Here is a 25,162-nt window from a genome sequence, read left to right as displayed (position 1 = left end):
GAGAGGACATCAGTTCTGTGTGTGTGAATCCATTATAGCAATGATGGAGAAATCACATTGTAGGATTTTTAATGAATTTGAAAATGATGGTGGAAAAATAAGTATTTGGTCAATAACAAAAGTTCATCGCAATACTTTGTTATATACCCTTTGTTGGCAATGACAGAGGTCAAATGTTTTCTGTAAGTCTTCACAAGGTTTTCACACACTGTTGCTGGTATTTTGGCCCATTCCTCCATGCAGATCTCCTCTAGAGCAGTGATGTTTTGGGGCTGTTGCTGGGCAACACAGACTTTCAACTCCCTCCAAAGATTTTCTATGGGGTTGAGATCTGGAGACTGGCTAGGCCACTCCAGGACCTTGAAATGCTTCTTACGAAGCCACTCCTTCGTTGCCCGGGCGGTGTGTTTGGGATCATTGTCATGCTGAAAGACCCAGCCACGTTTCATCTTCAATGCCCTTGCTGATGGTAGGCTTTGTTACTTTGGTCCCAGCTCTCTGCAGGTCATTCACTAGGTCCCCCCGTGTGTTTCTGGGATTTTTGCTCACCGTTCTTGTGATCATTTTGACCCCACGGTGTGAGATCTTGCGTGGAGCCCCAGATCGAGGGAGATTATCAGTGGTCTTGTATGTCTTCCATTTCCTAATAATTGCTCCCACAGTTGATTTCTTCAAACCAAGCTGCTTACCTATTGCAGATTCAGTCTTCCCAGCCTGGTGCAGGTGTACAATTTTGTTTCTGGTGTCCTTTGACAGCTCGTTGGTCTTGGCCATAGTGGAGTTTGGAGTGTGACTGTTTGAGGTTGTGGACAGGTGTCTTTTATACTGATAACAAGTTCAAACAGGTGCCATTAATACAGGTAACGAGTGGAGGACAGAGGAGCCTCTTAACGAAGAAGTTACAGGTCTGTGAGAGCCAGAAATCTTGCTTGTTTGTAGGTGACCAAATACTTATTTTCCACCATAATTTGCAAATAAATTCATAAAAAATCCTATAATGTGATTTCTGGATATTTTTCTCTCACATTTTGTCTGTCATAGTTGAAGTGTACCTATGATGAAAATTACAGGCCTCTCATCTTTTTAAGTGGGAGAACTTGCACAATTGGTGGCTGACTAAATACTTTTTTGCCCCATTGTATGTCATTCATTGTCCCTTCTATGTCAAGGTAATATGATTACTAGGGCTGAGCCCAATCAGTTGATTGTTTGGTCAATAGGCCGTTGCTCGACCAAGGTTTTTTCTTTAGCCGAGCAGTAGCAAATATAAAGAACAGAAGCTTTTTGGTCAACCAAAATATTTTTTTTGTTGTTGTCAGGCGCAGCCCTGATTAGTGATTACTGTCACCTCATTTCACTGAGCACGTGCTCAGTCTGAAGACTGGGCCAAGTCCTTACTCTGCACAAGAGGAGGCTGGTGGGAGGAGCTATAGGGGGACGGGCTCATTAATGGCTGGAACGTAATGAATGGAACGGTATCAAACACGTTGAATATAGGGAAACCACATGTTTGACTCCATTCCATTAATTCTACTCTAGCCATTACAATGAGCGTGTCCTCCTATAGCTCTTCCCACCAGCCCCCTCTGCTCCACACACGTCTTAGCTCCGAAATGTTATGGATGGTGCTAGTTTACCAGTGGGCAAGATGGAGCAATGACTATTTTAGCTATCAAGTACTGCTCATAGGGACCTGTAGGTCTATTACCTTATGTTCTTAGGTCTGGAATCCGACTCCCTCTCTCTCACACACACACTTGAAGCTGTGGATTTAGCAGGCTTTAATGGCTCCTTAGTCTATTCTTAGCTTCAATCTGTCTCACAGTCCACACGCTGACAAGTGTTCGCTTGGAGTCTGTGTTCTGTCCTCTCCCTATAGCATACAAGAGGAAAATATAGCCTGCAAGATATAAAACGCACTTGAAACATGAAATGTTGCTTGCGCCCTCTGTATCCGTGGATCTGTCGGGCAAGGATGAATAATAGGCACTATGAATATTTTTTCATGACTGGAAAGCAGATGGTGATGTATTTCTGAGTGTGCATTGATTGACAAAGGAGTCTATATTCGGTGGTAGAAGTAGGGAATATACAAATCATGCGGGTAATTTTAGATATTGATATAGCTTTAGTAGATTGTACTACAATCGAAAAGCTGTAAAGTTATTTTAAGTCAGTGACGTGTCTGAGAAAGTGTCTGATTTACTTAAACGGGCTACTGAGTACGCGAAGTAGGGGCATCATATCTAAAGGAACACTAGGTATCGTTGCTCGGATTATGTTCCGACATCCTCACTGCTGTAATTGTAGCGATCTGAATGACGAGCTATCGTTCTTTTGTTTCATCTAAGCACTTTGTTTTGACATCCTTGCCCCCCGACTTGTAAACCCTGCCTAGCGGAAGCTGGGGGAACCGAACAGAGGGCGGAGGTTTGGAAGGAAGAATCGAGAGATATAGGGTAAAAGGAAGAGAGGTCTGCACGACAGACAACTCCGTTTTTATTGTTCTCGTCTACATCCGTCAAAGGCACGGGCGTTTTCAGGTGCATCGAAAGCTGAACGTAATCAATTCTGGATTTCTTTATCCGATTCCTATCGTCCGGCATGAGGTTTAAACGGAACGGCTCCTATACATTGAATAGGTAAGTTACTTCATCCATTCACTACTCGAGTTAGGCTTCTTTCTATATTCGACACATATATACGTAAACAGTGCATTGTAAAGTTTTCCAGACGCAGTTGATCAATGTTTATTGTGTGACTTTAATGTCGTCGGTATGATCAGTTGCTTGTGTCGTGATTGTGACTCTTCGAGCATTTCTATTGTTGAATTGAAACTTGGTTATGATACGCACGCTGTATGGATGCAGCTGATGGAAGTAGTTGCTCTGACTCACAACCCGTTTCACTGAAAACTCACTGATCATGGTTAAAACAACGACTATGTATCTATTGCATCGGTTGCCACGCCAATGAAAATACGCGTTTAAAACATTTGAGGGTTCGTGGACGGCAGACTTGACGTGGTTGACGTTCGAATAATGGTTTGATGATGTCAATCTTAAACTAATTTTCTGGCCCCAGACCCTTGCCATTGTGATGCCGACGTGTATTGGGTGGCGCGCAGTTTGAGCTGTGTGTAAACCTGAATATCAGGCTTTAGGGGTGGTCCCCCCCCCCCCCCCATTACTTTCTCAATTCAATTAAATTCAAAGGGCTTTATTGGCATGGAAAACATGTTTACATTGCCAAAGCAAGAATTTATTACTTGTTTCTCTCTCCCTTCCCCCCTCCTCTCCACCTCCCCCTCTCCCCCCCTCCTCTCCACCTCCCCCCTCCTCTCCACCTCCCCCCTCCTCTCCACCACCCCCCCCCCTCCTCTCCACCCCCCCCCTCCTCTACACCCCCCCCCCCTCCTCTCCACCCCCCCCTCCTCTCCACCCCCCCCCCTCCTCTCCACCCCCCCCCCTCCTCTACACCCCCCCCCTCCTCTCCACCTCTCCCCCCCTCCTCTCCACCTCTTCCCCCCCCTCCTCTCCACCTCTTCCCCCCCCCCTCCTCTCCACCTCTTCCCCCCCCTCCTCTCCACCTCTTCCCCCCCCTCCTCTCCACCTCTTCCCCCCCTCCTCTCCACCTCTTCCCCCCCCTCCTCTCCACCTCTTCCCCCCCTCCTCTCCACCTCTTCCCCCCCTCCTCTCCACCTCTCCACCTCTCCCCCCCCTCCTCTCCACCTCTCCCCCCCCCTCCTCTCCACCTCTCCCCCCCCCTCCTCTCCACCTCTCCCCCCTTCATTACAAAAATATCCACTGAAATATCTCCCCTGTGGTGTGGTGTGTGGTGTCTCCTCACCCACTTTCAGTTGACATGATTGCCCACTGCCTAGTAGGGCCATGAGAACCCCAGCCCACAAGTTCTCTCTCCTCTCCCTGGGAAGTAATTCATTCTCTCCCTCATTATGTATATCTTCAACTCACACGTTTAATGAATATGTGCTTTGTCTTCCTCATCGCTAAACCAGGCAAACTTTCTGCAATTTAAATTCTTAAATCCGGCCCTTGTAACTTATGCCCAGTTCCTTGTCTTTTTTGGGGGTGTTTTGACACACACACACACTCTCTCTCTCTCTGTTGTTTAACAAGCATACCACACACACACACACACACATGTTTTATACACACGCATGCCCTCAGTTTTAATTGTTGAAAATTAGTGTTGATGTAATGGCAGTTTCCTTCCATCTCCCTCTGGCACCCTATACCCACTGGCCTTGTTATCAGCCACAGGCCCTTCCACTACTCACACAAACTGTATCACACAGACCCAGAGGAGAGAATGCTTCAGTTCGGCTAGCTGAACGAGTGTGCTCACATACTCCCTTAAGACCTTACCTTGAAAAATGAGAAAAGCTGCAGTAGTACTGTTTGTCCATTTTGAGACGCCGTAGCCAGTGTACACTTCCTCAAAATAGTCAGTTAATCTAAGATACCTCAAATCTGTCATTAATTGCAACGTTTTTGCCAGGGAGATCTTAATCACGCAATTTTACATGTTTGGTGCAGTATTTCTTAATTTAAAAAAATAGCGTGTTCCCGATTTTGTTTCTCGTTGCATTACAACACTTCATTTAAGAATCCCTACTGTTGACCAATCCCTGCCTCCTCAATCAAGGGGTGTGTGTGAGAGGGAGTGAGAGAGGGAAGGAAAGAGAACGGAAAGGTGGGTGTTTGGGCACATTGTTTCCCTCAATCAGGTAGTGTGTGTTTGCGTGTGAAGGTAGGTGTAATTCAAAGCGAGGGAGTAGCAGCAGAGGCCCTTGGTGACAGGCAGCTAGGGATGAAGAGAGGGGGGAGGGATATGACATCATTGGCTGTTAAAGTGCTTTGCTGTGCTACTGCGGCACCTCTCCCATCTTTCATCTGATAAAGAACAGAACAGAGAGGAGGAAGAGGAACACAGAGGAGGGAAGGGTGGGGAAGTGTTGTGCATAAGGATGAGTCGTTTCTCGTTGAATGACAACAGGCACTTCATTGAAGAATCCCTACTGTTGAACAATCGCAGACGAGGGGGCATAGACTTCGGCTACTGACTTCGGCTTGACTCGAGAAGAATATGTGCCCGAACAGCCGGAAAAAAACCTTACCGAAGTCCAACAGGAACAAACTGTTTCATCTGGAAAGCATGTGGACACCTTAAGACTTGCTTGGGTCGTGTGTTTGTCAGGAAAAGATTAGTGTCACCTTGTCGTTGGGCCTTTTAACGAGTTGGTAACTAAATCACAACACAACTCCAGGCTACTTCTAAACCAATATGGCCTTATGAAAGTGAATCTCTTTGTCTCGCTTTACACACTCACACTCACCTAATGGGGCACTGCAGTCCAGAGAGAGATGGAAAAAGTCAGAGAAATATTGAGAGTGAAAGAAGGAAAGGGTGAGCTAGAGGAGGAGGGAGAAGTGGAGTGTCCTTCATCTTGTATGCCTGCACTGACTGTCACAGAGCTCTTCTGTGATTGGCTGCGATCTTGGGGGTGTGTTCTAGCCACTCCCACTTTCTGTCTATGCATCAATGAGGGGATTAGATTCATCTGGCCCAGGTTTTGCACCAGGTGAAAGTTAATTGGGTGTGTTTCCAAGCCCATGTCAAAGTCGGCTCAAAGCAAAAGTGACATAATTAAGTTTGTGGAGGAATGAGTGGGATTCTGTATTTTCACATGCAGAAGTGATCACTTTTGATAATGCTTTATCTGCCTTTTCAATGAAAATAATGAAAATTGTAACATATTTTTTGGAAAAGAGATGTTTATTTCTGGACGATACAGGTGCTGCCTTGTTGACAACATGACTGAGCAGCACAGATTACTGTTCCATTTGAGAAGGGCGCTCCTTCCTCAACACTTTTACCTGTTCACATCACGGGCCATGGACCAGAGCCTAGCATATTCTAATCCACCCTATGTGGAAGAATGACAGGTGAACGTGTGTGTCCAAGTTGTTCTGGTCCCTCTGTTCATTTGCCATTAGCTTTTCTTTTGCAACACCTGGCACCATCTCCCAGTTTCAACAGGCAGGCTTGGTTTGCAGGTTCTGTTTTTCAGTACAGATTATGGGCCAGCTAACAGAGGTGAAACACTCAATAACCAGCCAATCTCAAATCAGCCAATTTGTTTTGGGCGTGTGTGGTCAAGTTTGTTTACTCCTTGTTTGGGATATACAGATGGCAGAGATTTTTGCTAGAGCCCAGAGCCTTCCTGTGTGCCTCTCTCTGCAGCAGTCCACCCTGTCCTACCCAGCCGTCAGCAGTTTGTTTATCCGAGTCTGTTTGCCAAGCTAATCTTCCCTCCTTTCAAGTGGGAGCCAGCCAGAGAAAGGGGGAGCGAGGGATGGAGAGGGAAGGAATGAGGCAGGCAGCAGTAGTTCTAGCGAGAAAGAGAGAGGAAGACACTTTGAACGGGCTCCAAGTTGCTGTGAGAGGTTGTCTGTAACGTGCTGTGGACATTCATCAGTGGTGGCCTGTTTGCTGATTGGACCGCTAAGAGTGTGTGTGTGTGTGTGTGTGTGTGTGTGTGTGGACGCAGTTCGTGAGCAGCCAGTTACCGCGGTGTGTGAGAGAGAGAGAAAACGGGAGGTGCTATTCTGGAGCTGTGTGCTCGGATAGAGCCCCCCCTTCACCTGTAGAAGGAGTGAGGGAAGAGTGAAAGACCTGGGTGGGACCCTCACAGACCTGCCACTGTCTCTAATACCAGCTGGATGGGGGTCCTGGTCTGCTGTGACTGCTTCTTCTATAGGTAATTAGCTACTCTTGCTCTGCTCACCCCTTTATCTCTCACTTTCTATATGGCTCTCTCTCGCTGTTGGTTGTTATTCCTGGTTGTGTTGATGTAACTGTTTGTTTTAATGTTGGTGCTGTACTCCCTCTCCCTGCCCCTCTGTGGCTGAAACTTCTCTGTAGCTTTGTTTCTGATTCTGCGGTGTGGTTTGAAGGAGACAATGTAGCGTCACAGATTTGGCTTTAGTAAGACCGAGGAGAAGGGAGCAAGCTAATTGTGGCAGAATGGTACAGATCCAGAGCCATGTAGTGATTTAGCCTCCTTGAGTGAGGAGGAATGGCATGTAGCCAGCCCAACCTCCCGTCCACTGCCCTGCTGGCCGGTCGGATGGTCTCCGTCTGTTTGTTTGTACACACAGTCACTGTGATCCTTCCCAAGACCTTTCTGTTTGGTACAGCAGAGTAGTGAGGTAGTCTGCTAGCTAGACTTTGACCTTCTCATACAGTTAAAGGGGTCCTAGTTTTGGGAGGGGAAAAGTTGTTTACTTTTCTTGCTTAGTTAGCATGGTTACTTGAGCCATGTTAGCTAGCTTAGTAAGCATAGCATACCTGGGCCACGTTCAGTTTTGGACACAGATCTGGTATCAGCTCAGCTTCTCTAAATCACAACCTGAACCACTCGGGAGAACATACAACAGACCTTGTAGCAGCGTCTAGAAGCAACTTTACACTACTCCTACCTGCTCTTGATGGTTCAGAGGGTGTTGTCGACCTAGCATCATGCTACCAGATGAGTGAGTTAGATCAGCCAGACTGGGTGGAAGAGCCCCCCCTCCTTATGTAGTTGTAGAACTCGCTTTAGCTGCACTACGGCTATATATATAAACATCAGCTCATTATGGAGGGTTTAATGGTGAGGACCAAACAGTCTCAAACACACGCACACTAGGGCTGAACGATATTGCCATAATATCATATCACTATATTTTTCGTATTTGAGTTTTTTAAATAATTAAAGTTATACATATACTTGACCCTAGGGTGGCACCACATACATTCTAAGTGTTTCTAATGGGGCTTTGTCCATTCTGAATGTTGTATACTGTTCAATGAAACTTCAACCAAAAGATGGAATAAAGTGGGCACTTTGAATATGTGTTTGACAGGAGTTATTGTGACAAGGTAGGAACCAAAGTTTTGGTCAATGTTTCCCAGTGGACCCTAATTAATGTTACATTACATGTTTTCTCTTACTGTAGCTTTGACGTAGCTAAAATATTCATGCTTTGCTTATTCCACTTTGATTTAAAATATATAGTTGCACAAACATGCTGATCTACACCAGCACTGCTATCAGGCTGTATTAGCTAGCTAGCTACATTTGCTCTAAGTACATTTAGCTAGCTAGCTGGCAAGCCGGTTAACTAGCGATTAGCATTATTGGCTAAAACTATTTATTTTATCCACAACTTGCTATGAAAAGGAAAAACTAGCAGTTTGCAAACAGGAATTCTATTACGCTCATAGATTTATATTTAATCGTTGTCCCAAAACCAGCAGCATTGACCATGCAGATTGTCATTACAGATGGTTGTTGTGACTCGTGGTTAGACGACAACTGCTTTCGTTGAGTGGCGGGGCTTGGTGCATGTGGAAAGAGTGGGAGACAGGGGACTCAAGTAGAGAATGGAGTAAACTATATAAAAAAAAGTAAATTATTTCACGCGGCAGAGAGGGTAACACATTTAACAAACCAAACATTGAAATGCCGTTATACAAGGTAACGTCAAAACCTAAACCGGTCCGTGCATCAATACCGGTATATAGTCAAATACGGTATACCGCCCAGACCTAACACACTCACACTTGTAAACCTGAATCGGATTAGACCATCAGACCCTCTGTGCCATTCAGAACTCTGTTTACATTCGCTCCCTCCACCTAGCTAGCGTGAAGAACAGCCTGCCCTTTGTATTTCTGTTCACATGTGTGTCCAAACACATGACTGTGTGCATACGTCTATAGGTAAAACACACACAGTAGCTTTGTGAAAGCACAGCCCAGTTCCAGAAACTGTAGTTTTTCTTTACAGGGCAATTATCACCAGTCCTGAGGCGGGACTTGGCTCCTGTGCTGACGCCTAATTGGGTGACCGATCAGTTCTATTTCTGGCACTACTTCCTGTCTACCTTGGCACCTCTGTCAGCCACTCAGGGGGTTTGGTGTTGTCGTGGGTTTGATTGATGAGTGTTGGTTTTGGAAACACTCACATGGACAAGGTCCTTGTTGACTTTAGCCACAATCCAATCCCAACTCTCGGACAGAAATAGCTGAAAACTAAAGTAGCATTGTGTGCTCTGCTTTCTGCTTTGCTTTCTGCTCTGACCACAAAAGTTTCACTCTCTTACATTTTCAGCCCGCGTCATGATGATTTTCCTGCTTGTTTGAACCGTGTGTTTGTCCTGTGGTTTGCCCTTCTCTCAGATTAGCTTCCTGTCAGTCTGGGTTTAAAACAGGTGCTCGCCAGATGATCACTGTAAGGGTGAGACACGGAGAGGATAGATTGAGAAGGGAATGTGTTATAAGCAGCAAGTGAACTGAAGCATGTTTTTGCTGTATTGGACAGACACAGCTCCACAGAGAAGAGTAGTCAGATTCTCAGTGAGTTGTAGCCTATTTTAACCTTCGCCTTGGCTTTAGGTCTGTATGATGATAGAACAGTTGATGCCCTGTTTGACCTAAACACACACACACACTCATTAACCTGGGCCCTCCTCACATGACTGATATAACACTGGATCAGTGTGATTGGAGGGCAGGCTAACATTATACAGAGGAAATGGTACTTCAATTAGCCCTTAGCCCTATACACCACGGTTCATTCATATGTAGGCCTATCTGTATCTGACGCCTACCTGGTTTGGAGCTTAGCCCAGCGGTTCCTCTGTCTGTTTTCTCCTAAGACTTGAGGTTTGTTATCCAGCTGGAGGTCAAGAGCAGGGCAGTCATTAGCGATGATTTGGGGGGGGGGGGGGGGGGTCGATAGTTACATATCCCAATATTATTATTTATTTTTAGTCATTTTTATTTTATTTTTACTCTCGTTAGCGTTAGCTAGCGCTAGTCGGCTGTACCTGTATAAAAACTGGAGTATTTTTCATCCTATAGCTTTTTCTCCATCTTTATAAATAGTGAGCCAACGTGTTTTCAGAACTTTTTCTTCATGCTCTGTCTCTCTGAGCAATATGTTCGCAACATAAAATCGCAATGACATCCCAGTATCGAATCGCAATACATGAAGAATTGTGAAAATTGCAATACATTGTATCTGCACCTAAGTATCATAATAATATCGTATCGTGAGGTCCCTGGCCATTTCCAGACCTAACGGTAATCTCTCTAAGGTTGTAGAGAGGGGGAGAGGCAGACTTTAATAAAACATGAGATGAAGATGCTGTTTTATAAGATGTTTTTGCTTCTCAGGATTTGAGTGTCTGTGTTTTGGCGATGCGGAAATGTAGTGTTGTCCTGTCACTGTGTTGTTGCCGCAGAGGGTGACTAGTGACTACAGCTTGGAACATTCAGGACCTGAGGCTCTAGACACCAGAACAATGGTCTCTGAGAATGTGTGTTTGTGCCATGTGGCTGTCATTAGGCAGGTAGCCTTGTGGTTTGAGTGTTGGGCCAGTAAGTGAAATGTTGCTGGATCGAATCCTTGAGCTGACAAGGTAAAAATCTGTTGTTCTGCCCCTGAACAAGGCAGTTAACCCACTGTTCCTCGGTAGGCTATCATTGTAAATAAGAATTTGTTCTTGACTGACGTGCCTAGTTAAATAAAGGTTAAATATTATTAGATATTTAAAATCTTTGGCAGGCCTGGCCCATTCTACAGTGCTGTGACAGAGCTCAACAAGGGCTATGTTCTCCTAAACCAACCCTTTCCCAACCCTGGTCCTCCAGTACCTGTCTAGACTGGAGTAACCTAGAGCAGTGTTTCCTGTCTAGACTGGAGTAGCCTAGAGCAATGTTTCCCAACCCTGGTCCTCTAGTACCTATATAGACTGGAGTAACCTAGAGCAGTGTTTCCTGTCTAGACTGGAGTAACCTAGAGCAGTGTTTCCTGTCTAGACTGGAGTAGCCTAGAGCAGTGTTTCCCAACCCTGGTCCTCTAGTACCTGTCTAGACTGAAGTAACCTAGAGCAGTGTTTCCCAACCCTGGTCCTCCAGTACCTGTCTAGACTGGAGTAACCTAGAGCAGTGTTTCCCAGCCCTGGTCCTCCAGTACCCCAACAATACACCCGTTTCATTATAGCCCTGGACAAACACAGCTCATTGAGGGCTTGATGATTATTTGGCAAGTTGAATCAGGTGTGCTTGTCCAGGGTTACAAAAAATGTGTGCTGTTTGGGGTACACTGTCCTAAACCACCTCACTCCTCCATACTGCATATCCCCTGGCCTAAAACCCTGTCTGTCACTCAAATAGAGCTCAATTGGACTTGGCTTGGCAAGCCTCGACACAAGTGACCATGTTTTTTTTGAATACTTGTGTATAAGTGTTTGAAAAGGTCCACCATTTAGGCTGAATAATAGCATGGCTATTTTCCTATATTTGCTGATGGGACAGTCATCTGGTGACTGACTGACTGCACCATACGCTTGAATGGACCATGATGCACAGACACACACGCCCTGTCTGTCTTGCCACGGGTGTGGGTTGGGGACCTGGGGTGTGGGTTGGGGACCGTGCAGCAGACTGTGGAGAAGGTTCTAGTCTCTGTACCTCAACCCGTTGCAGAAGGAATGGAAGGCAGAATACAGGAGTGGAGGAAGGGACTAGGACTCTGCTTCAATTTTCAACCATTTCCTCCTTCCCTTCCTGTTGGTTGAGTCAAGATTGCAGAGTGACCTCCATGAGAGAATCTCATTTGCCTTTCCTTGATTCCTCGTGTCCTCTCTTCTTACCACCTCCTCAAAACCCATTGGACGATGAGGTAAGAGGGGAAGGCAATGGGTTTTGAGAAGGAGGTATGAATCAAGAAAATCAATTGAGATTCGCCCCATGTGAAGCACCATAAACTCTCTGGTCTCAGTCTGAGGTGTTGTAAGCCACATGCAAGCAGTGTAACCTACTGGATTTGCCCAGTCCTACTGGCCAGTTCAGATAAGGAGGCTGACAGACCGACGGACTCCCTGTCCTTCTCTGCTTTCACCTGGACTTAGCAGTCTGCACTAGACTGTAATGCACAGCTAAGTGTTTGTAGTGTGTGTGCACAGTCCTACCTGGGTCTGGCCAGAGGTGGCTGGGACCAGAAATCGGCCCTTGCATTTCTAACACACCGGACCTTTTATTTAGATTATTTTGGAGGGCCCCTTCGGTGGCCATTTTTTGTTGTTGTTAAATGTCCACATTGCACCAAAAAGAAAACGCTGAGTTAGACAGGCCCCTGGGCTAAAAGTGGACCAGCCCACCTGGCATTTGCCAGAAATGCCAGATGGCCAGTCTGCCTTTGGAGAGAGAAGAGACAGTTTTGCTGTAACCTTACCTCCACATTTAGATCTGCACCGTCAGCGCGCGCACACACACACACTCTCTCTCCATGAAAACTTGGCCTTTTTGTGGCTGGCTAATGCTGCTGGATGATTCAATGTCATCCTCTCTCATCTCCTCTGGCTCCTGCAGTGGGATGAGATGAAGGGTAGTAGACTCTGAGTAAGGGTTAGGGGCAGAAACCATAGCCGTGTGCCCCTCCCGAGGGACTCTGGGGACATAAGGCACAGAATAAGGGACACAGGATGTGCCTGGGTGTATCACTTCCTGTTTATGGAGTTTGTTACAAGTGGGGTGGTAGGTAGGCAGGCAGGCAGGCAAGTCCTTAAAATGCCTCACATACACAATGTTCTGCCCCTATGGTTCTCTCTCCCTCTCTCGCTTACTCACTCTCTCATGCTCTCATTTTCACCTCATACCCTCACTCTTCTGACTGCTTTCTTTCTATCCACACACTTTTTCTCTCTCCCTCTATACACACACACACACCCCTGCCTGCATAGCTGGGTGCTGCAGTGCGCTTGGCAGCTGTACCCCTCATTTGTTTCAGTTATCAGCCATCTGAAATGGCGCAGCTACCAAGGATGGAGGGAAGGAAAAGTTTGAGGCACAGGAAGCACACTCTTGCACGTACAGATAGTATCGTCATGTCTTCCACCTTCACAGAACAGTGGTTTGCTTCTACTTGCTCTCTGAGAGAGGATTATGATTCATATGAGTCACACACACTGACTGTTTAGGCTAACCTGAGAGGTGGACTGACACAAGGGGAGGGGGGATGGGGCAGAGATTTTGCTGACGACAGCAATGTTCCCGAGGTAACATTCCGATCTGTTATTCCTATTATTTTATTGCTAAGCTGGTGGTCAGGGAAGAAAGGAGAGAATGAAAGGTGACTTTTCAAGACCAACAGCACTGTGCCTATGTAGGTCTCTTCATCACAAGCCCATGGGACCCAAAGCAGTTCCATAGAAACCTAATGAGCGCAATCATTAAATTGGAGCTCATATCCCCTGCCTCCCCAGGAGTCAGCCAGGTGCTGCCAGCCAGCCAGCCAATCACATGCTTGTTTACACCTGGGCGGCTGGATGAGGTCATTGATGTTCCCCCGCTCCCCTGGGTGTTCTAGGCCTAGCAGCTGATCTCATCGGTTCATAAAAAGGATGAGCTCATAGTATCACTTTGTCCCTCGCTGTGGGGTAGACGACGTACCCCTTTGATTGGTCTACACTGAGGAACCTAGAGCTTGCCATTATTCAGAGCATAGACGTCAGCCACTGCTTCCTCCCTTTACCTCACAGAAGGTACTTATTGATTTGACCTCTCACCCCTCCGTTATCCCTCTATTTCCCCATTCGAACATGAATGGGAGCCTCTTCCGCCCACTTCCTCCCTCGCTCATTACGACACCATCTGGGTGTGAAAGTCAGAGAGAAAGAGGCAGGAACATGTGGCTGCACTATTGTTTTTCTGTCTTCTCGGTGTTGAACTGCCTGTTTCTGATTTTTGTTGAGTGTTTGTGTCTCTTCAGTCTGGCAGAGGGAAGGAGGGGAGTGTGTGGTGTTTGCCGTTGTGAGATGGGCAGGGTGTGTCTGGTCTCTCTGCCAACAGTGCCCTCCAGGAGGAAAACGTGCAGCTTGGTCCTGGAATCCCATCATAACATTCTCCTCTCTGTCTAAACACTCGCCATAACACTGTTACAATCTGTTATGTATAGGGCCCTCAGCTTTCCCTGATCTGTTTACATTGTGAAGGAACAAGGAAATTACACAGGGTTCTTGCACCACAAGCCATCTGCCACATTTCAGTAATTCTTGAGAGGTTTGTTCAACTGGTTAGTGAGTTGTGTGATTTTCCCTGACAGACAGGCATGTACTGCAGTACATTGAGTCGTATTAATTCCTCATGGCTAATGGACAGAAATCTCATTAGCACTGGTATGACATTCTTTTGACAGAAGAAGTTTGGCTCATAAGTTGAACTATAGATTTTGACATCCCTGTGGTAGTTATGTTGGTAGCAGGTTAGCTGTTGTTTTGCTAGTTGGAGCAGGCTAGTAGCTCTTGTTGCTATGGTAGTTGTAGCAGGCTAGTAGCTCTTGTTGCTGTGCTAGTTGTAGCAGGCTAATAGCTCTTGTTGCTGTGCTAGTTGTAGCAGGCTAGTAGCTAAATGTTGTTGTTTTAGCTATAGCAGATGAAGGGTAATGGTTGCATCATGTTTCTCTCCCCAGGCTGCTGTAGTGTCTCAGGGGAGATCTAAAGCTTCTCTCTGTTCACGATATAAAAGCTTTGGCTACTGGTATTAAGGTCATTATTGCAGGGACATGCGATGTGGGAGAGCAGTTCTTTACACTACCTTTCAGAGGGGGGGTTGTGGTGTAGATGTCTCTTTTGGCGGTACTGTGGGAGACATCTCTTAAAAGAGGGATTTGAATCTTAGTTTGTGTCAGCAAAGTAGTGCATGTAAAGAGGGCCTATAGCTCAGAGAATATGTACCCATGCATGCAGCAGACACACACACACTGTTATATGCTGTTTTGTCGAGTCTGAAGGAAGGTAGTATATTTGATGACCTATACTACTTCATACAGACCGATCTTGATGTTCCTATTGGGCAGTTTTTCAGCTGGCCTTGTATTCTCTTCTCTGACTTTTCCTGTCTGAACAAGCAGTTGTTGTTTTGAAGATGAGCACACACATCTCTCCTAACTATTGGCGAGTGCGTTTGTCTGCTAATTCTCTCCAGGCAGTGATGATCAGCATCATGCTCGTCAAGTAGTTACAGATGTCTCTTTATTAGTCTGGCTGCCACCTAACTCAAAGTCCTCCTGACTTCAGAGTGTGGAAAGGCTCTTTGATGAAACGGCCCCAATGAGATGTTGGGCTCCTGAGTGGCACAGCGGTCTAAGGCATGCATCTCAGTGCTAGAGGCGTCACTACAGATCTTGGTTCGATTCCAGGCCGTGTCACAACTGCCCGTGATTGGGAGTCCCATAGGTCGGCACACAATTGGCCCAGCGTTGGCCGGGTTAGGGTTTGGCTGGGGTAGGCCATCATTATAAATAAGAGTTTGTTCTTAAAGGACTTGCCTAGTTAAATTAAAAATAAATAGCCCTGTGCTAAAATTGAGCTTAGGCTACATATCTCTGTTTGGCCAACTTTCCAGGGAGGTGGGCCTTTTAACCTCTCAATGTCTCCCTCTTTTTCTCTCTCTCTCACGCTTTATTTTTTATTTATCCGTTTTGCTCTCTCGTTCTCTTCCTCTGCATGTTTGTCGTTGTTTTTGGTCACATGAACCATGAGAATGGCTATTTCAAGCAGACTTTGCACAACATATCGAGAAATAGACCGGTGGGGGGGGTTTTGTAATAAATGTAGATGTTTTGGGCACAACACATGACTGCGGTCAGTTGAATGTGAACAACGTTTGCAGGAGATAGTATCAGTCCTGAAAACAAGGGGGTGTGACATTTTGATTAACTTGAAGATTACTCTTCACGTTCAGACTCTTTGATGCATGAGATGTTTCTCATTTCTCACACATTCTTTCAGTTTCTCCCGTCATGCTGTCCGTTTCTCCCGTCATGCTGTCCGTTTCTCCCGTCGTGCTGTCCGTTTCTCCCGTCGTGCTGTCCGTTTCTCCCATCGTGCTGTCCGTTTCTGCTGTCGTGCTGTCCGTTTCTGCCGTTGTGCTGTCCGTTTCTGCTGTCATGCTCTCCGTTTCTGCCGTCATGCTGTCCGTTTCTCCCGTCATGCTGCTTAACCCTCCTCTCTCTGCCTCTTACTTTATTACTCCTTACTAACATTGACCTGTTTACTTTTTCACTGACATTGGTTGTGTAGCCCCAGTAACTCTGACCTGGCAGTGAGTCAGTCTGTCTCTCTCTGTCCACCAGGTTTACTGCGCCATGAAAAGACCACTCTGTTCCCGCTGTATCCCACTGGCCTGCCCCCTGTCCACACGCACGACCTGAGCAAATATGGGCGGCGCCGGCTACCATCTCTCTCTCCCTCCATCCTTTTCCCTTACACAGTCCTGCTTCCCTCTATCTACCCCTCTACCTTTCCTTCCTTCACACAGTCTCCCTCTGTCCATCTGGCTTCCTGAGAAAACATTAGTGGTGACAGGACAGGGTGTGGGACAGTCTACCTAATACCTACCTTTTCCCTCCTGACCTTGCACAAAGTCCTCCTCTCTTCTCCTCAACTCTCCCCATCTCTTACACAAGCCTCCTCTCTCCCTTCACTCCTCCCCTCATCACGTTCCTCCCTCCTTACCTTGCTCGTTAGTCCTCCCGCCATTGCTCCATCGCATGTCCCTCATCCCTAGCCCAACTGCTACACACCAAGCCCTTCTCTTTTCCACTCCTCCCTCCATCTCTCCCTCATTGCATCCCTCTACCTCTACAATCTCCCCTTTTCACTCTATCATGTCCAATGATGATACAAAGAGTGATGACGATAGTGGTGATGATGATGATGATGGGCGATAGTGGTGTTCTACTAAGCTACACCAGTCTTCAGATGTCTGTTCTTATGCCCGGCCTTCTGTCTTGGTAGTATGTAGTTCACCTGCTCCTGGCTCTGTCAGATTATTTCAGGCTTCACTGGTTTCAATCGTAGTGTGATGCTGCATCTGGAGAAAGTTACAGCAGCAGCTTAAAAGGCAAGTCTGTCTCACTTCCTGTGTCTTTTTAGATCATAGTTTTTTGATACTACTTTTCTGTACATAGTAACCCTGATATGGAGCCAGCAGTATCTCTCTCTGTGAATGTATGCTGCAGCGTAGAGCTGTGAAAGTAGTGGGTTAGGTTCGGGTTTCAGGAAACTGAGTTCACCCACGCATCACAAACACAAACATCCTTCAGCATCTACGCCCTCATGATATAAATATACTAGGAAATGGAGAATGGGAAAAATATAACTCTGAAGCTATAAGTGTCTGTCAGGGTCTGTGCATAGACATTTGCCTGTAGGTGGCGCTATTGTTCCTAAAGACAACACTGGCCTCTGAAGGGAACATTCATGGTGAAACAGTGCTGTCATGCTTGGTGCAGTAAGTCTGTACCCTCATGGTCGCCAAAGATCAGTTTCTGTTTATGCTAATATGATCATCTGGTTTCGTCGTCAGGGTTACTGGTTCCTATCATATTGTTTCTGATAAAACAACATTCGTCTCCTTGCCGTTTTCAAGAGCGCTTCTGAGAAATGGGAAGACTTTGGCATTGGGGAACCTCTCCCTCGAACAGAACACCAGGAGTGACACACACATACACTGCTCCTCGGGCGAGAGAGGGAATAACAATGTAAAGTATTTTAAAGACTAGCTAAATCTTTCTCCCCTTTCTGTCGTAACTCTGTTGCCAGATCTGTACTTCTGTAACTTCCCTTTCCTTCCACTGATAAAAGCCTGGTACTGTTAGTATGACTTGACCTCAGACCAGCCACAGACAGACAGACTCCCTCCTCCAGTCATAGACAACAGGAACGTGACTCACAGCAACAGCGCACACCTGTGTCGACTGGCTGGCACTGGGCTGGGACATCTGGTGTCATGTGAACATGCTCGTCTCTGATGGATGACTATGGCTCACTTTTAATGTCCTCACCATAGAGGTAGAAAAATGGCTTGTCGTAGCCCTCAATGCCAATGTCCATGCTGTCCATGCTAAAACACCTATCCATCCAGAGCCCTCTTTCTACATCTATGCTCACCACCTACAGCAGAGATGGAGATTGCACTACTGTTTTGTCAGCCTTTACATCCTGTCTGAGGAGATCAAGGTCAAAGCAGTGTTTTTTTCACAAGTATTGTTTGACGGGAGGTATTTGGAGTTTTCTGTTGCAAAATGGCTGTGGTTGTGTAACCCAGAGGTGCTACACGTTGATAGTGGATGAGTCAGAAGTTGACCAATAGAGCAGATCCAGGATCAGCCAAGCTGACCACCATCATAAGTAACCTCAAACAGGGCTCTAAAATGCAACTAAATATTTGTCTGTGCCCGTGGAGTGTTCATTTGAGAGTACCAGTGCAAACTTTTTTAATTAAAAAAGTAAAAATAAACACACTTTTTGTAACGCTAAATCTTTGCTGTACCGTTGTTTCGTTAGCATCATGCTTGCACCATTTATACAACGAAAACTGCTTGTTTCTAGACCAAACTGTTCATAGGATCTGACCCATATTACAGGCGCAACCCATATTGTAGGGTTGCAATTTACATTCAGAAACCAGGTCACTGGCCGTTCTAAAATGAGCCGCATTTGTTTCACACTTTGTTCAGTCATGTTTGTTAACTAACTAGATAGCTAGCTTAACTACCTGGTTACTTCAACAGTATAGCCAGCTTAACTACCTGGTTACTTCAACAGTATATCCAGCTTAACTACCTGGTAACTTCAACAGTATATCCAGCTTAACTACCTGTTAACTTCAACAGTATATCCAGCTTAACTACCTGGTAACTTCAACAGTATATCCAGCTTAACTACCTGGTTACTTCAACAGTATAGCCAGCTTAACTACCTGGTTACTTCAACAGTATATCCAGCTTAACTACCTGGTAACTTCAACAGTATATCCAGCTTAACTACCTGTTAACTTCAACAGTATATCCAGCTTAACTACCTGGTAACTTCAACAGTATATCCAGCTTAACTACCTGGTTACTTCAACAGTATATCCAGCTTAACTACCTGGTAACTTCAACAGTATATCCAGCTTAACTACCTGTTAATTTCAACAGTATATCCAGCTTAACTACCTGGTAACTTTACCACTATATCCAGCCAGACCACCTGGTATCTTTACCACTATATCCAGCCAGACCACCTGGTATCTTTACCACTATATCCAGCCTGACCACCTGGTAACTTTACCACTATATCCAGCCTGACCACCTGGTAACTTTACCACTATATCCAGCCAGACCACCTGGTAACTTTACCACTATATCCAGCCAGACCACCTGGTAACTTTACCACTATATCCATTAGAGGTCAACCGATAATGATTTTTCAACGGCGATACCGAATATTGGAGGACCAAAAGTAGCCGATACTGATTAATCGGACAATTTTTATTTTTTTCTTATTTTTTAAATATTTTTTATTTATTTAAATGTATTTATTTGTAATAATGACAATTACAACAATACTGAATGAACACTTTTTTATTTTAACTTAATATAATACATCAAAATGAATTTAGCTTCAAATAAATAATGAAACATGTTCAATTTGGTTTAAATAATGCAAAAACAAAGTGTTGGAGAAGAAAGTAAAAGTGCAATGTGTGCCATGTAAAAAAGCTAACGTTTAAGTTCCTTCCTCAGAACATGAGAACATATGAAAGCTGGTGGTTTCTTTTAACATGAGTCAATATTCCCAGGTAAGAAGTTTTAGGTTGTAGTTATATAGGACTATTTCTCTCTATAGAGCCGGAATTCTTACTGGTTGGTAGGTGATCAAATACTTATGTCATGCAATAAAATGCTAATTAATTACTAAAAAATCATACAATGTGATTTTCTGGATTTTTGTTTTAGATTCAGTTGAAGTGTACCTATGATAAAAAATACAGACCTCTACATGCTTTGTAAGTAGGAAAACCTGCAAAAACGGCAGTGTATCAAATACTTGTTCTCCCCCCTGTATGTGACGTAAACACCATTCCTATTCATAATATCATTGATAACAATAATGCAATCCAATGACAGTTTGTTTAACTTTTATTTAGACAGGCTAGCACATAGCACAATGACTGAGTCTATGGGTAACGCTAATTAGCATTGGCTCTCGAAACTACCTCCAACTTCCTTCATACCGGACACAGAGACATTTAAAATGGTATCCACCAGTTCATATGACTCTGGGGAAGTAGTTAAAGGGCCTCCTTGCCAAAATCCTGATGTATCCTTTAAACAATGTAATGCATCTCAATAGGAAAATAGTGATTTTTACATCATGTAGTAATATTCCACAAATGACTTTTTAATTTCAATGACAGATATTTATATCAACATGTTAGCTTCATATTAAACAAATCTATTTAACGGTTACATATTAGTTGTACATATTAGGGCACAACATGCTTCAGATGTAGCTAAGAATTCCTATAGTATATCTCTTATTTTCTGGTGCTCCTAAATTTGATGTTGCGCTCCTAGCTTTTTTAAAGTTGTGTGCACCAGTGCTACCAATTATATTTTGTTTAATTTAGAGCCCTGACCTCAACGTATTAACAGGAACTTTACATCTCATAACTGACAGGAGGCTTGGGTTAACTGCCAATGTCAGAGACAGACAGGCAATGAACCTGACCTGTGTTAGTTTTGGCTCTCATTCCAGAGATTGACCCCCTCTGATTCCAAAGGTTGACTCCCCCAGCACATTCCATCCTTACATCTTGCAGTATACTTTTTGGGCAACGTGACCAAATTCACATAGAAATGTGAGTGATAGATCTCATTCTCATTGAAAGCAAGTCTAAGAAGCAGTATATCTGTTCTATATGTGCTTATTCTATGCTTCCTGTTATGTTTTGTTTTGCCTGTTTTGGTTTTGTACACCAGCTTCAAACAGCTGAAAATACTATATTTTTTGTTATGTAAAATATATTTCACAGCGGTTTAGATGGTACAAATATTCTCTACAGTATGCCGGGAGTCTAGTGGTTAGAGCGTTGGGCCAGTAACCGAAAGGTTGCTGGATCGAATCCCCAACTGACAAGGTAAAAATCTGTCTTTCTGCCCCTGAGCAAGGCAGTTAACCCACTGTAAGGCAGCCCCCTCACCTCTCTAATTCAGAGGGGTTGGGTTAAATGCGGAAGACGCATTTCATTTGAATGCATTCAGTTGTACAATTGACTAGGTATCCCCCCCTTTACTTGCTTGTTTTGTCGCACAAGTTGAAATTAGACAAACTATTTGAATTTTAGCAACCAGGAAATGGCGGTGCGATTTCTCCATAGTGCACCTTTGAACTTTCTTGACCCTTATCAAGACCATCTCATAAATGACCATCTGACCTCAGACCAGTGTCCTGGTGGCCACTTGTGCCCCTGACCCTGCAGTGCAGCTCTCGTTCCAACCTCTCACCTGAAATACAGCCTGTATTCTCTCCACCCAGAGAAGAGGTTGAGGAAGATAAGATAGGCCTGAGTGATGATGGAGAGAGAGGTTAAAACAAGATAATACAAAAAATAAGGTGAAGAGAGAGGGTGAAAACCCCATGGGAGGAAATGGAGACAGCAAGGTGAGTTATGGGCTGGATGTTCTGGCTGAGGCAGCACATTGAGGCCTCCTCTGTCTGTGGAATGTAGGGAGGACAGTACAGAACGCTGAGCCAGGGCATGCTGTGACAACCTCCCCGCTCCTACTGCACACACTCACTTCTCTCCTCTTTTAATCCACTCCCTCTCTCCTCCTTCACTCTCTGTTTTGTATTAACCCTCTTGTCACTTTTCATTCCTCATTCACTTCCCCTCAACCACTGTCCATCTCTTCTCTCCTCTTTTCACCCTCGCTGTCCTCTTCTCATCCCCTTCCCTCCTCTCTTCCTCCATCCTCTTCTCATTCCTGTCCTCTAACTCTTCATCCTCCCTTCCCACCTCATCTGATCCAGTTAATACAAACTGTAGCTATGTAGATAGAAACAGACGGAGGGAGGTCTGGTAGTTCTCATTCACTCTGGCTCCATCTTGTCGTTGCCCCCTTTCTCCTTCATCAGTCAGAACTCTAACCATTATTTACATTTGAGTAATTTATCAGACGCTCTTATCCAAGACTTACAGCTTCCCCTTCCTTTTCCACTCATACATCCTCTTTCAGAGCTAGCTGCAATCCTAGAAAACTAGCTAGCAAGAATGGTTTGACATTTCAGTTTTTGTTGGTGATTTTAATGGGGCTATGAATGTGGTTGTAATTGTGTAATTTTCTTTAATGTCACAGTTGGTTGTTGAATGTTGAAGAGGTTTTAATGTTTCTACTCTGGGAACGTACACCACCCAAAGTAAATAAACAACTTTTGCGATGGATCCATGTTCTTAGAAATTATATCCTATTCTCCCCACCCTTTCTCTCCGTCTGTCTCTCTATGTTTTGTCTTTCCTTCGTTTAGCCAGGCTGTGTGTAGAACGAGGATGGCATGTTGGTGCAAGCAGCCCTTCCCCAGCTGGAATGCAGGGCTTGAGGTAGAGTATATGGAGGGAAAGGAGAAGGAAAAGAATGGATACGGGCCCCCAGTGGTCTGTAAAAGACAGACCAACATGGAGAGGTGAAGGGATACGGGCCCCCAGTGGTCTGTAAAAGACAGACCAACATGGAGAGGTGAAGGGATACGGGCCCCCAGTGGTCTGTAAAAGACAGACCAACATGGAGAGGTGAAGGAATACGGGCCCCCAAGTGGTCTGTAAAAGAGCAACATGGAGAGGTGAAGGAATACGGGCCCCCAAGTGGTCTGTAAAAGACAGACCAACATGGAGAGGTGAAGGAATACGGGCCCCCAAGTGGTCTGTAAAAGAGCAACATGGAGAGGTGAAGGAATACGGGCCCCCAAGTGGTCTGTAAAAGAGCAACATGGAGAGGTGAAGGGATACGGGCCCCCAGTGGTCTGTAAAAGACAGACCAACATGGAGAGGTGAAGGAATACGGGCCCCCAAGTGGTCTGTAAAAGAGCAACATGGAGAGGTGAAGGAATACGGGCCCCCAAGTGGTCTGTAAAAGAGCAACATGGAGAGGTGAAGGAATACGGGCCCCCAGTGGTCTGTAAAAGACAGACCAACATGGAGAGGTGAAGGAATACGGGCCCCCAAGTGGTCTGTAAAAGAGCAACATGGAGAGGTGAAGGAATACGGGCCCCCAAGTGGTCTGTAAAAGAGCAACATGGAGAGGTGAAGGGATACGGGCCCCCAGTGGTCTGTAAAAGACAGACCAACATGGAGAGGTGAAGGAATACGGGCCCCCAAGTGGTCTGTAAAAGAGCAACATGGAGAGGTGAAGGAATACGGGCCCCCAAGTGGTCTGTAAAAGACAGACCAACATGGAGAGGTGAAGGAATACGGGCCCCCAAGTGGTCTGTAAAAGAGCAACATGGAGAGGTGAAGGAATACGGGCCCCCAAGTGGTCTGTAAAAGAGCAACATGGAGAGGTGAAGGAATACGGGCCCCCAAGTGGTCTGTAAAAGAGCAACATGGAGAGGTGAAGGAATACGGGCCCCCAAGTGGTCTGTAAAAGAGCAACATGGAGAGGTGAAGGAATACGGGCCCCCAAGTGGTCTGTAAAAGACAGACCAACATGGAGAGGTGAAGGAATACGGGCCCCCAAGTGGTCTGTAAAAGAGCAACATGGAGAGGTGAAGGAATACGGGCCCCCAAGTGGTCTGTAAAAGAGCAACATGGAGAGGTGAAGGAATACGGGCCCCCAAGTGGTCTGTAAAAGAGCAACATGGAGAGGTGAAGGAATACGGGCCCCCAAGTGGTCTGTAAAAGAGCAACATGGAGAGGTGAAGGAATACGGGCCCCCAAGTGGTCTGTAAAAGAGCAACATGGAGAGGTGAAGGAATACGGGCCCCCAAGTGGTCTGTAAAAGAGCAACATGGAGAGGTGAAGGAATACGGGCCCCCAAGTGGTCTGTAAAAGAGCAACATGGAGAGGTGAAGGAATACGGGCCCCCAAGTGGTCTGTAAAAGAGCAACATGGAGAGGTGAAGGAATACGGGCCCCCAAGTGGTCTGTAAAAGAGCAACATGGAGAGGTGAAGGAATACGGGCCCCCAAGTGGTCTGTAAAAGAGCAACATGGAGAGGTGAAGGAATACGGGCCCCCAAGTGGTCTGTAAAAGAGCAACATGGAGAGGTGAAGGAATACGGGCCCCCAAGTGGTCTGTAAAAGACAGACCAACATGGAGAGGTGAAGGAATACGGGCCCCCAAGTGGTCTGTAAAAGAGCAACATGGAGAGGTGAAGGAATACGGGCCCCCAAGTGGTCTGTAAAAGAGCAACATGGAGAGGTGAAGGAATACGGGCCCCCAAGTGGTCTGTAAAAGAGCAACATGGAGAGGTGAAGGAATACGGGCCCCCAAGTGGTCTGTAAAAGAGCAACATGGAGAGGTGAAGGAATACGGGCCCCCAAGTGGTCTGTAAAAGAGCAACATGGAGAGGTGAAGGAATACGGGCCCCCAAGTGGTCTGTAAAAGAGCAACATGGAGAGGTGAAGGAATACGGGCCCCCAAGTGGTCTGTAAAAGAGCAACATGGAGAGGTGAAGGAATACGGGCCCCCAAGTGGTCTGTAAAAGAGCAACATGGAGAGGTGAAGGAATACGGGCCCCCAAGTGGTCTGTAAAAGAGCAACATGGAGAGGTGAAGGAATACGGGGGAAAGAGTAGCTATGTGTAAAATGCTATGTTTTAGAAATGATACACCTGTATAGTCAATTAATTAATTACCTACCTTGAGGTCAAAATGTTTTGTGATGGCAAATTACAATTTGTCGTTACCCATAAGCCCCTCATTTAACAGCCATCTTTGAGGTAGTGGGTCGGGCAAGTTAAGTAAACAAGATTTGACCTGTCAGTCAGCGCAAAGGTACACTTCCATTGATTTGCTACTTTGCTGTGTTTGCTAACACGTTCTCTTGTCCAGATTTGCCTTGCACAGACCATACACACACACCCACCTGACACAAGGTACACACACACTACTCTCTCTCATATACACACACACTTCTCACACCAAGTCCACAGTCCACACACCGCGCCCAAATTCTGCCAGTCCATTGGTCAATGCACCAGTCACTCAAGGTGATTCTACAGTGCCTTTGGCTATATTGTGGGGTTGACGGGGTGGATTGGG

The 25,162-nt window shown here is 45.6% G+C and overlaps 1 protein-coding gene across 3 annotated transcripts in view; it reads left to right on the top strand.

The window, feature by feature from the left end:
• Positions 1-25,162, top strand: part of LOC110521302 (MOB kinase activator 2) — a 110,150-nt gene that overhangs the window by 50,828 nt on the left and 34,160 nt on the right. The window contains exon 1 of one of the 3 annotated variants that reach the window (XM_021598771.3): positions 1,800-2,642. The exons of 1 other annotated variant lie outside the window; for it this stretch is intronic. In XM_021598771.3, the coding sequence (XP_021454446.2) occupies positions 2,605-2,642 (38 nt within the window). In that variant the 5' untranslated portion in view covers positions 1,800-2,604. Of the gene's footprint in view, positions 1-1,799; positions 2,643-6,238; positions 6,785-25,162 lie in introns of those variants that run through there. One more of the 3 variants, XM_021598772.3, reaches the window with a different exon arrangement.

Source organism: Oncorhynchus mykiss, chromosome 4 (genome assembly GCF_057628025.1).
Source record: "Oncorhynchus mykiss isolate SJ-2025 chromosome 4, ASM5762802v1, whole genome shotgun sequence".
NCBI lineage: Eukaryota > Metazoa > Chordata > Actinopteri > Salmoniformes > Salmonidae > Oncorhynchus > Oncorhynchus mykiss.
The sequence above is the reverse complement of the archived record's forward strand: the minus strand, read 5'-3'. Positions and strand labels throughout refer to the sequence as shown.